The sequence below is a fragment of the Pangasianodon hypophthalmus genome, chromosome 6 (assembly GCF_027358585.1).
Source record: "Pangasianodon hypophthalmus isolate fPanHyp1 chromosome 6, fPanHyp1.pri, whole genome shotgun sequence".
Lineage (NCBI taxonomy): Eukaryota > Metazoa > Chordata > Actinopteri > Siluriformes > Pangasiidae > Pangasianodon > Pangasianodon hypophthalmus.
The window spans coordinates 26,560,147-26,573,395 of record NC_069715.1 but is presented as its reverse complement, the minus strand read 5'-3'; the positions used below and the strand labels follow the sequence as shown (position 1 = coordinate 26,573,395).

The window sequence follows — 13,249 nt, the reverse complement described above, 5'->3', positions numbered from 1 at the left end:
TGAGAAATGATTAAAAAAAAATCATTTTTAAGAGTGACGAAAGCTAAATGGCATTCTAAACATATGTGGCAATCACTCATAGTATATTTAGCTAGCAGCTTTGATGCACAACACAACCTGGATACACAATCAGAAAAGTTAATAGGGCTTCAACAATATTTTGTCATTTGTAAGCTGTTTTGCATTAAAACTGTACAGTAGTGAAGTTATGAAGTCTGGGAAAAAACAACCCTCAAAGGCTCATCAGGGTTAATCCACTCACTGTGTTCTGTGATCTTTGCTTAGAGGACATCGACCCATTAAAAAGAAATACAGCTTCATAAAAAGCCATAGTCCCTGCTTGACTATTGCCGTGTGTGTGTGTGTGTGTGTGTGTGTGGCATTTCTGTAAAGGGAAATGTCAGGCTCTGGATTATTAAGAGAGTGTGTACAGTATGCCACATGTCGTGGAGGCTGACAGCTCTTTGGATGACAGCTCTCTCCAGGGACAAGTTTTTCACTTGTTTAATTTCAGCATTTCTGAAAAGTTTCAGACGAGCTGTCAGATCACGCTGTAATGAGTTAAGGTGCGTTGGGGCTTTGCTGCAAGGATCCATAAATGAAGTACAGGTTTTCCTTCAAACCATAAAAACCCAATGTTGATTTAACAGCTGTGGTGTTTATATATGTCCGGTTGGACACAAATGGACACTGTAGGTGTTAATGCATCCCTAGAGGTTTCCTGGGTTAATCAAATGCTGCTTGCTGAAATTAAATGGTTGTACTGGTATTTTTTTATTCTTCTCAAAGGGAAAGACAAATCTTATTGCTTATAAAGGTGACACTCTAGCTTACTGCTCACACATGGGCCTACATTTTTAGCATGAAGCGTATACCATCTGATTGGTCCACACTTCACCTGTTCCTTTAGAGAGGCGGGTGCAAAAAATGTAAAAAAGGGACCCATGGATCAAGATGTCAGAACACCAACTGTAGTGTAACCTGTCGAACTATAGGTGAGGAAAACCACACTCCAGACTGTTCTCTTATACAAAGACAATGCATGCTGGGGTTGGTAGTGGGGGGTTGTAAGAGATATGGCATGATGCACAACCGCAACATGAGTGTCGCTACCCCTGAAGTGCACTATTTTCGTATAACAGCACAGTCTGGAGTGTGTTATTCTGCTTTATACCACAGTGATTTGCCAACTATTACAATGTTTAAGATATTAATGAATGACATGACGCACATTTTAACGGTTTATAGTTAGAATTTAATGTTGTGGAACGTCCAAGAGACAAGTTAGTTCCTGTTCTCCCCTACATTATAGCTGTGATAAACAGTCATTCCCTCACCAGCCACTCTCTCTCTCTCTCTCTTTCTCTCTCTCTCTCTTTTACTGAGAAACCAGAAAGTCTAATCTCCTCTGTCCTGAAGACTTTCCGGTGCTGATAAACTTTGCAAAACACCATTACTTTTACAGTACAAAGTGCTTACAACAGAGACTTCTTCCATGAATGTTAAATAAATGTCTCCGGAAAAAAAAAAAAGTCACCACATCAATGATTATAGGTCTCATTTTGTTAAACAACATGATTTTAAATCATTATTGTTAGTCTTAGGTTATGTGGAGTGTCGGCCATACAATACCCACAATAACATATTAGAATGAGCACAATAATATTAATCTATCGTTCATGTTAGAGCCGGAACTACTTTCCAAGCCATGCTGTTATACGAAAATAATGCACACCTTCTGACCAATCAGATTGTACCATTCATCCATGCTGTGGTATAAAAACCAATATTCAAAGAGAGTGTAAAATGAAATTTTATAACAAACTGCATCATACTTTATGGTTACAACTGGCATTTATGAAAATGTCATCAACTTACTCATTTGTGTTAAGTTTCTTGAAATGTTATTTTTCCCAAATGCAAAAATATGTGGATTAAAAAAACCTGACACATATTGCAACAACAATTTTATGGGAAGCACTTTTATCACTAAACACTAGCTGTCCAAGTGATCAGAGAACTAGCCTAAAACCTGACCTTCGCTACAATGCTGGCTGGCAAATATACTACTGGACGAGTTCCTGAGGAAGTGTAATATTATAGGTCTATATATAACGTGACAACAAGCAAACAGGTGAGAGGCAACCCAACTGTTCTGAAAAACACAAATTAATCTCGCCATCTCATCAGGTTCCGGACTAGCAGTCTCTGTATGAAGTGTGCAGATAGCTCACTTGTTGTGCCACATCGGATATTATAACGGTTCAGATTATATACAGTATACAGGGTTTTATGGTAACCACCAGGGAAAAAAATCTGCCACTGCTGTTTTAGTTCAAATGTAGACACTAGGAAATGTACTGGGATGTACACTTATTAATTACTGTATATAACAGCTTTTTCCTAGAATAGATTGTTCATTTTACATAAGTTTGTTTAACGACAACAATCTTTAAAAATACCATAAAAATACTAAAAATATGCAAGGAAATATATAGGAAATGCTCTGTAAGTAATAGAGATATGTTTTCAATTTTAAGGCTGTTAAAATGCTCAGTTTCAGTACAGAGACAAGATAAATGGTATATTCTTGCAAAGGACCTCTTATACTATGTGCTCCTTTAAGATTTACGCATTAAGATTTAAGATTAAGTCAAGTCATTTTTAAGGAATATGAAAGCAGACTTTAGGAAAATCTGTAAGAATTTGTGAACTTTCCTGAAATCATCAACTTAGGCTGATTATAAACTAAAATATGTAACTCAGTAAACCCAATAGAAACTGGAATTGGAGCATTTTATGGAGGAATTAAAAGTAAGCAATTAATGTAGTACACATTCAGCACTGTTATATATTAACATTTTTACATTTTTACAATGTAGACCTCCCTAGAATTGTGATCCTGGTTATGGTGCTGCTCGTAATTGTGAATCTAAATAGAGATATTTGAATATAGATATTTGGTACAGTTGGCACAACTGAGTGTCACTGGGTGGATTTCCATTTCATTACACTTCTATAGTTTTTTTTATTTTTAATTTTTTAACTCAGCCTTAGTCAGTCATGCCTAAAAGAAAGCCAAGGCAGTTTTTCGGTATCTGAAGTTTGCTTCTTCAGTTTTATACTGAAGTGATGGCAGGTTGTCATATTGGATAGGAGGCTAAAATCTAATATCTATCGGTAGCTTGACAATGAAATGATTAGTGCTCAGCAATGCATTATATCATGATCTCTCATCAATGGCATAATAAGAATAACGTGGAGCATGCACACACACACACACACACACACACACACACATAAAGACAGATAGGCAGCTGCATTCATGATTTCTAATTTTTTTTAAAGTGTTTCTAGTCTGTAATGCTGCACTGTAATGCTCATGCTATATTTCCTCCAAATACCAAACATGGTAAACAGAAAAGTTGTAACCCTTTTGGTAAAAAAAACAAAAAAAAAAAACAAAAAACAATTCTTTCTGTCATTTGTCCTTTTTGCCTTTTGTGTAATTTGCCATTTAATTGGATACTGTGTGCTCAGCCTATCTACTTTTCTACTTTTAGTTTCTCCTCTAAAGGCAAAAAAAAAAAAAAAAGGATGACAGAGTACATGACCTCGCTCAAGTTCATTACATGACTGTATTTCCCATGCCCCCTCTCAGTCACTGCTGGTGATGTGTCACAGATGTACTGAAAACTATCAGCCCAAACAGAGAGCAAATCTATGAGGTGCGTCACTCTGCGTAATCACCTGACACGACTGTCACTGATTGGCTGCATGAATCTATAGTCTGGGCTAGAAAGAAATCAGCCCTAGCCTCACTTCTTCATACCATTCTGTGTATCTTTTCATACGAACGTTAGCAGTGCTGTTGCACTTGGTTTCACAAAAGACAAAAATATTCCATGTTAAGACATTTGTTAACATCAAATAATCTGATGGGGATGATAAAAATGAAACCTTATATTGATGCCTTTTTATTTTTGAAAGACAGGGAGGCTGAGGCATGACAGCTCATTTATACCAACCGCCCCTGCTAACAAGTCAGAGAAGCTTGTAGCTGCCAGGTTAGCATCATGCAAGTTTTAAATAATCTGTTATTATTAGTCTTAGATTATGTAGAGCACGTGGCTTACAATTCCTTGTGGATGGGCAGTTACTATAGAAACGATAACATATTAGATCCTATACTTATATACCTGTGATTTGCCTTGTAGCCAGCATTACTGTCAGTGCTGCTGTTATAGACAATTAATCAACACCTTGTGTCCAATCTGATTTGAGAATTCAACAGCATTGTGTTATAATGAGTTATAAAACACAGATGCATTATTTTTATTTATATTTCAGGGGGTAAAATTCTTTTAAATATGCACTTGTTTTGTGTTAGTTTAGCTTGCTGGTGTAACAACTCTCAGGGTCGGAGTAGTCCCTCCTGCTATAGCGCATTACACAGACAGGCGGAGATGTAGAGCTCCATTCACAAAGCAAGGCAGGGTTGCCAGATTGTAAGAATTACACCTTTTCTTTAAATACGGTTTAAATCCTTATGATGGCAGATAGGATTGGAACAGGTTACTGGTCAAGCTCGTTAAAGTTTGATTAGAGGGTTTGGAGGGTTAAGATGTTACAGAATTACAGTTTCAATCTGGCAACTCTGTTGGGAAAACTCACAGCAACCTGGCAACCTGGCGCGCAGAGAAACGTGGGCTGAGCGCTCGGCGACGCGCTCACACAGCCGGAGTTTCCACACACCAGAAAGTGATCGCGGGTCAGAAACGGGCGCGCGAGCTTGGACCGAGAAGTGTTGCGGATTAACCGAGTTTAACGCATACAGGGAGGCTCACGCGGAGCCACGGAAACCCGGAACGGAAACCTCGGCGTGTCGGAGCGGTGAGCGATGCGCTGGCACCATGGCCAAATGGTTCAAGGAGCACCTGGGATTCAAGAGCGCCAAAGCCTCGCCGCCGGCGCCTCCGAGACCGGACTACCGGCACTGCCACGCGGCCGCCGCAGCAGCTTACCAACACGCGGGCACTGGCACCGGAGGCGCGAGCTACCCGAGCCCCGCGCAGCCGGATATCCTCGCCGCGTACAAACTCCAGAAAGAGCTGGACTTCGAGGACCCGTACGCGGCCGGCGCCAACACTCCTTTCTCGGGCGCAGCGCTCTCGGAGGTGAAGTACGTGTCCCCGAAACACCGGCTCATCAAAGTGGAGACGCTGGAGAGGAGCTGCGCGAGCCCGAGTGCTGGCGGAGGCGGAGGCGGCGGCGGAGGTGGTGGTGGTGGCGGCGGTGGCAGCGCGAGCCAGGCAGCTGCAGGGAGCGCGAGATCTCCCACATCCCCACCCGCCGAGCACGAGACTAAGCAGGACAAGGTGAGCGCGTGGTCTACCTTTACCTGTCCACAGCAGGTAGACTGCAGAGATCAGAATCAGAAAAATGCTGGTTATCACAGGAAAACGTTTATTTTAGGACTTAGATCAGCAGCAAACATAAAATCACAGAAACACAGAGCAACAGCAGTAACTTGGGACTGACATAAAACTCCAGGGTGAAACTTTTAACAACAAAAATGAAGTTAGAACAGGGGCTCTCAAAAAAAAAATAAATAAATAAATAAATAATAATAATCATGCTTTTAACTGTAAAATAAATCCCACAGACTTTCTCAGAACAGATTTCCTGGAGTCTCAGAGTTTTTATTCCTATAAACTTCCCACTTTCACACATTAGATCTAAGCTGACTTTTAAGTTGACTTTTTTTTGGTTATTGAATCTTTGGTTTAAATCCATTCAATTCAAAGGACAAGCCAAACAAGTGAGTAAATATAATAACTCAATAATAAATCCAACATTAATAATGGTGGGTTGTGATTTCCATCACTGTAACTAACTAAACAAAATTAAATAAATCATGTACAGCCTCATGTGGCTCTGCTTCAGGCTCTGCTTCCCACTTTAAGGAACCATGCGTTAAAGTACACTTCAGCATTTCATCTGTCATCCACAAGCCGGTGGCTCTCGGAGCAGGTCATATATCACGTCTGCAATATATAATTGTATGATTATTAAAAAAAAAAAAAAGATAACAGTGATAACGATGGACATCATTATCAGTTACTGTTAACACAGCCTTGACAACTTGAAGTGAATGGGTTTAAAAATATTCAAGGTTTCACTCTAATGTGTAGGAAGCTGTTCATTTTTATTTTTAATGTGAAGCTCAACAGAGTCTAAACAAGCATACGCAATAAAATACCTGTTAATAAGATTTAAAATGTAGATTATAAACATGTCATATTGTAAGTGGTCTGGGTTCTGTGTGTATAGAGGGAATATAAAGGTGTAGTGGCTCTTAATAATAATAAATAATAAATATGATTGCACACTTTTCCTTAAAGCATGTAATTTTTGAATATTTGGAGTAAATTTATATTATTTAAAAGGAGATCCAGGATGTATTTAGCTAGACTAACCCACGGAGAAAAAAAAAAGGAAAATAGGCAAGTAAAAAAAAAAAAAAAAAAAAAGTTCAATAATAATAATAATAATAATAATAATAATAATAATAATAAATCAGTGACATTACATATACAATTGCTATACAGATAACAGTTTTTTTTAAAGTTGTGTTTAATAGTCTGTGACAAATGCTATTGTAAAGTTCATGGAAGCCGAAAACACACATCAGAAATCATCAGTCATCTAAAACGTAATTAAATGTTATCTTTATTAACTCTTAACAGTGTTAGCTCTTAATCGTGTTAGGTTAGAGCAGTGCAGGCTGAAGTGTGCGCGATCCTGCTGTGCTGCACGTGGTTGCGTTGTCAAAACCCGCAAAACAAGTTGCGTTATCTGTTTCTCAGCATGGGTTAGTGTCAAGCTTTGGCAGGATGTTCGTAGCATGACATCCATATTCAGGTGTCCTCGGTCATGTGACAGCATGGATTTATTCATAATTAGCCTCACTGTGGCTTTTATCAGGGCTGGAGTGTACATTTCATAGAACTGGTCTAATGTGATGTTAAATGAATTAATATTTACTGAAGCTCCATTCTCATGCTGTTGTCGTGCCTCAGACCCTGACTCAGTCACATTATTGCTTAACACTTGTTATTCCACTTAATCCAGCACCAGAACTAGGAACATGTCCCGTACACACACTCATATGTTTGTTTAATTACGTCACATTGTAGGTGTTTGATTGTGTTCGGAAAACAGCCAGGAGTGTTTGAGTTGTGCAAACTGTGTCACTGATCCCAGACTTCCTTTTCCTCTCTATCATACCTGCCGCACCTCTCTGCAAGGTGTGGCGCTCACACACACACACACACACACACACACACACACACACAGTGAGACTCTGAGGTGAAGTGAGTGCAGTGTTTCTCAATCCTGCCTTTCTACTACACATGCTCTTGTATGGTGTAGTGTGTTTTTTTTGTTCTAACACACCCAAAAGATGAATTAACTCATCTAGTCCAGGAGCAAGAAAAAAACAATAAAAGAATAAAGCATAATAATTTATAGAAATTTGAACATAGCATATACTGTGGTGTTGTTGAATGCTGGATTTTGATTGGTTAGAGTATGTTCTTGCTATGATGTTTATATTAATGCACTAGTTCTAATATGTTATCATTTCTATAGTAACAGTTTACACAGTCACTTCTCCAGTATAGCGGAACAAAACAAAAAGTTTGTAATTGTTGATATAGTGCAGTTTTCTGTGAGGAGACGTTTATTTAGCATTTTTGGAAGGAGTCTCCATTGTCAGCGCTTTGTAGCCGTTAGAGGTAAAGCTATTCCTTTAAGATTTCTGCCATGTGAAACTCGTCAGAATGGAGAGCTTTGTACACTTTGCGGTTTCTCCATAACACGACAAGCTGCATTTTTTGTCTTATTAAATTCAAGAGAGCGAAAAAAGAGAGGTTGGTGAGGGACCAACTGCCATAATGAAAGTGATACCAGGAACTAACTTGTTCCACAACATAAAGTGTAATTATAAACGGATAAAAAGTATGATTTGTCTCAATAAAGAATAAAAATTGATAGCATTGGCAAATAGCTGTGGTATAAGAGGAATAAAACACGATGCAGGTGTGCGCTGTTAGAGGAAAATAATCAACAGCAGGGTGGTGTGATGATGGCGCCCAACGTGAAGCAGCTCATTAGTTACTTTTGGTTATCTGATGATGTTGATGTAACACAAGTTAGAACAGATTATTATGTTAGCTTCTGTTCATTTACTGACTGCGTCACAAAGTTTTTTAAACGCAGCATCCGGGTTTGAGAGTCAAGCGTTGCCCTTTTGAGTGCCACAGTTCTGAAATGAAGCATGGCCAGAAAGTCAGACAGGAGAATAAAGACTTTTGACTTTTATACATGATTTCTATACATTTATATACATTAAAGTTTAAGCTTTATTTGTGCTTTGTCTGAAGGGGTTAAAGCAAGGAGGCTTAATTTTTAAATTTTAGGCTAGGTTGCTGGGGGGAAAAGATTAAGCAGTAGAGATGTTCTTGTTGTAACTCTGAAGAGCCGGAATTCAATTTAGGCATTGAGCTATACAGGTGACAGTTGAAGGCCTTGTTTAAGAGACAGATTGTGGCTCTGGCAGATCTGGGGGTTGAACTCAACACATACTGGTCCTTATCACAGAACCATAACCATATAAGTACCACTGAGGTCCTAGTTAGTGGTGTTAAGCTTTCACGGTTTATCACGGAGTATGACTGGACAGTTACCTCACCTTTGACTTTTTCAAAATACTGATAAAAATGCATTTTCGTCTATTCCAGTCTACCCGCTCATTATTTTACTTCATCAGGTTCCTAATTCTGCATTACTCGGAATTATGTAATTTTCAACCTCTGTGTTTGAGCTGCAAAGTGGGAAAAATGTCTCCATGTTTGTCTTTTAATAAGCAACAAGCTAGCCAGCTAACTGTGATGAGTGATGTATATTTACCTTCACAAAACAGCAAACTGTAGAGTGAGTGGTATAGATTTAACAAATTAATAGGTCTGTATGGTGATTGATCTAAAGCACATACTTGTATGTACAGTATAACTCATTTAAAGGCAAGAAGTGCTACTTTGTTTACTGAACATGCTGTGAGCAGCCATGTTGATTTCACTTGCTGAACTCAGAGCTGAGGACACCGTCCAGAGTTCCTGAGAAGGTATTCCGAGTTGAATGGGCATTTATTTGGGTTTTCCTAGTCAGAGACTTCAAAATGAATATTTCCTTTAATTTTCACCACCAGCTTGTGTGTTTTTAAATGGTCAATTAATACCATAATATTTTAGACTAGACTATCATACCATGAAAATTTATTACCATAACCCCCCCCCCCCCCCACACACACACACTTCATCTAATTTATTTTTGCTAGCAAGTCAGTAGAAGCTTTTTCACACATGGAATTACAGTACAGCAGATTGCCTGTGCAGCTTTTTTGCTCTAATGTTGCTTGTTATGGCTGAGGTTGGAAGTGATTAAATGATATTCACAGCAAACTCTCCAGTGTGTTGTAACGTGTAGCCATTGTGCAGCATTTGTGTTTGACTCCCTGAGGCACACACAGTCTGCTGTTATGTGTGTCTGTTCAGTGTGATGATGGATGTGAAGGATTTTAATCATTCCCTATCAGCATTTTCCAGAACTTTATATATTACTGATTTATTTTTCCCTTTAGAATTGCACATATAAAGAATAAAGTGTGGTATATACCACTATAAAGATACTCCACAATAAGGAAATCTGAACTAGTTATATTGTTATGTTATACTGTTGAGCATGGCTCTAGAAATATGCTGTGAAAGCATGGTAATCTGCTTGGATCAGAGTTGAGGCCCTGTGATGAAAATCTGAAACTTGACCCTACTCCAACAGTCCCTGCCTTAAGACACATGCTCTAGGGCTCTTGTTTATCTCTGGGCCCCTGAATCATTCAGGACTTCCCCTCCTTTTGGTGCCTGACATCTAGTCTGGTGAGCCAGATCTCTAGCTTTTGTTAAAGAGTCTGGTATGTTTTGTGAATAAACATGACTATGAACCACCTACTTTTACAGGAAGAAGCCTTTTGATGGACCGTTTAACCACCAATATGTGTACTCACCATGAACTATTAAATAACCCTCTTGAAACTCTTGAAAAAAATTCTGATAGGTTGCTGTGGACATTTTCAACCCAGTGACTATATTTTCCTCCTAAATGCTCCTTGTGTCTTGGTGTTCCACAGGAAGGAAAGAAAAAAAAACATACGGACATCCAGAGAGCATGTAGCCATCAAGATTCTGAAGCTGGTGGCCAGAAAAGTGTCCAGAAGAAATTGAATGCTCTGTGAGCCATTGGGGGAGGGTCTGAGGTTGAGACTTGTCATTAGCCGTGTACTAGGTGAGGGTACAGCTTAAGCAAACTTTATTTAAAATAAGCCCTGCCCACTTTACATCAGAAGATGAGAAGTTTTGACAAAATGCACGTAGACAGTGGAAAATTACCAATTCTTCAGACTTTCCACATGCACATTATGTTCATTAACCTCATTAGAAGGCAATCCAAGGTTTTGGCTCCCTGGGGCTTGTAAGGGGAAACGTACTAGACAAAAAGACTAACACAAAGCAGCACATCTACGTGAATCTTATCCCCATGTTCTGGCTTGTACTGCAGTTCTATCTGTAAACTGTGATTTTGGCTAGTTTAGCTGAGAATTTTTGTGTACTGTTCCAACCCCACATTAGGAAATGATGGTGTGTGTAATTAAAATCAGGCTCTTGTCTTCAGATAAGTGGAGTCCGGCTGTCTTTGGATGACAGCAATGCCTGAACCCTGAAACGAGTGGGGGAATGTTGTTGTATGTTGGTGAACATTGTTATTAATGCTTACGTTGAACCGGAGAGGCCAGTTTACCCAGATCAGTGAATTACATGGGGCTGAACATTCGACACGCATGCAAAAACAGTGTAAACTTTGTAGAAAGGAATTGCTGTAGTTTTATAATAGCAATAATAATAATAATAATAATAATGATGATGATAGTAATAACAAAAATAAATAAAATCTGCATCTTTATTTATATAGTTCTTTACAGAGCGGAATAAAAGGTCAAATTATAGTATTTATGATAAGGCACATTAATGAAGCAATCTATAATCATTAGTAACTAAAATGTAAATTCAGCATAAAATGTGTTTGTCTAGACATTTGTAGACATTTGTACAAATTTAAAACTTGAAAATGTCATACTGCATTTATTTTGAAATTATCATTAGAATTAGACATTTTCAATTTTGAAAAATGTTTAGAAATATTCTTAATAATCTTAATTTTATTAAACATTCAAGATATTTTCACGTGCTAAGATAAAATATTTTTTTGCAGTGACTGGAAGCCACTGCAATCATGCTTCCTGTCAGTTGTAGCCTGGGGGCGTGGCTTTGGGGGGGTGCTCTGAGGGAGGGGCTGCAGCTAGTTTTAGCCAAATACTACCGGAAACGCTGACTTTACCTTTAAGGTTTTCTTGGAAAATAGGAATGTCAAAAATAAATCACTGATACATTAACTAGTATGAACAAGGAAAGGAACATTATGTCATACCTGCTGTAATTAATGAGTCATATTTGGCTGGCTATCACATGCTGGTCCCGAGAGACTGACACAAACTCATCCTCTGGACACTGTAGAAAGGCCAAGTGATAATTACATTACTTCAGTAGTGGTGGCTAATTATATAACCATTTGCCTAATGCTCAGAATGCCAATAGTCGTGTGCATTTTGTATAATAGTGAGCTTGAAAACAACAGCAATAGAGTCTTCATTGAGTTCTTTCAGAGCTCTTCAGTCAGGTTACTTTAAAAGGCCGAATGACTAACAGAAGCTTGTCGGACTGTAATGTGATGGCAGGATTTGAGGTGGAAATGAAGCGATATAGGATTGTTATTGCCGTCATTAGCATTTGAAATGCATGGCGTAGCATGCAGACTTAACCGTTCAACATGGTTTAGGTCTTAGCTCTTGGCATTATTACTCTTAATGTGTTTTGGTTTATAACAATCAGGCCTTCATGAGTGACTGAGTTTAGTAGATTATCAATTAGCATCTTGCTGTAGTGCTAATTAACACCACCGCACCAACACTGCACACACTCTACTTTCTTCAAGCTCAGCACAAAGTGCTCAAGGACTTCTCAAAGTGAATTAGTCAAACATAAACAGCAGATAATGGGAGCAAACAAACTCCACAAATGCAAACAAGCACACACACGTGCACATATTCACACACTGCCTGACCTTGCACATGCCCAGCACTTTGTTTACATTTTTATCTCTCAGGTGTGGCCATGTGTTTATCTCATTTGGCAGTGCAATCGTGCTAACGCCAATTTCAGGCTACTTTATCATTCAAATAGAGCAGTGGAATTAAACATGCGACAAGCAGTAGTAGAAGTCAGTTTTAGTGAATTACTAATATAAAGACATGTACATAAATACAAACACACACACACACAGACACATGTATGTGTGTGTATATATATGTATGTATATATATATATATATATATATATATATATATATATATATATATATATATATATATATATATATATATATATGTATATATATATATATGTATGTGTGTGTATATATATATATACAGTCAGGTCCATAAATATTGGGACAGTGACACAGTTTTGGGAATTTTGCCTCTGTACACCACCACAGTGGATTTGAAATGAAGCAGTCAAGATGTGACTGAAGCGTAGACTTTCAGCTTTAATTCAAGGGGTTTAACAAAAATATTGCATTAACCGTTTAGGAATTACAGCCATTTTTTACAGAGTTCCTCCATTGTCACAGGCTCAAAAGTAATGGGACAAACTAATATAATCATAAATATTAGGATTATTTTTATTACTTGGAGGTAAATCCTTTGCAGTCAATGACTACCTGAAGTCTGGACCCCATGGACATCACCAAATGCTGAGTTTCCTCCCTTGAGATGATTTGCCAGGTCTTTACTGCAGCCATCTTCAGTTGCTGCTTGTTTGTGGGTCATTCTGCCTTCAGATTTGTCTTCAGTAAGTGAAAAGCAGCTCAGTTGGGTTGAGGTCAGGTGACTGACTCGGCCATTTAAGAACATTTAATTTCCAAGCTCTTGGGCTGCTTTCACAGTATGTTTTGGGTTGTTATCCATCTGTACTGTGAAGCGCTGTCCTATCAGTTTTGCAGCATTTGACTGAAT

At 38.5% G+C, this 13,249-nt stretch overlaps 1 protein-coding gene across 4 annotated transcripts in view; it reads left to right on the top strand.

The window, feature by feature from the left end:
- The first annotated feature begins 4,584 nt into the window (after positions 1–4,584).
- Positions 4,585–13,249, top strand: part of zgc:158464 (uncharacterized protein LOC791139 homolog) — a 145,714-nt gene continuing 137,049 nt past the window's right edge. Inside the window, exon 1 of one of the 4 annotated variants that reach the window (XM_026913597.3) lies at positions 4,585–5,378. In XM_026913597.3, the coding sequence (XP_026769398.3) occupies positions 4,914–5,378 (465 nt within the window). In that variant the 5' untranslated portion in view covers positions 4,585–4,913. The remainder of the gene's footprint in view (positions 5,379–13,249) is intronic. The other 3 variants (XM_026913596.3, XM_026913600.3, XM_026913601.3) reach the window with 3 other exon arrangements.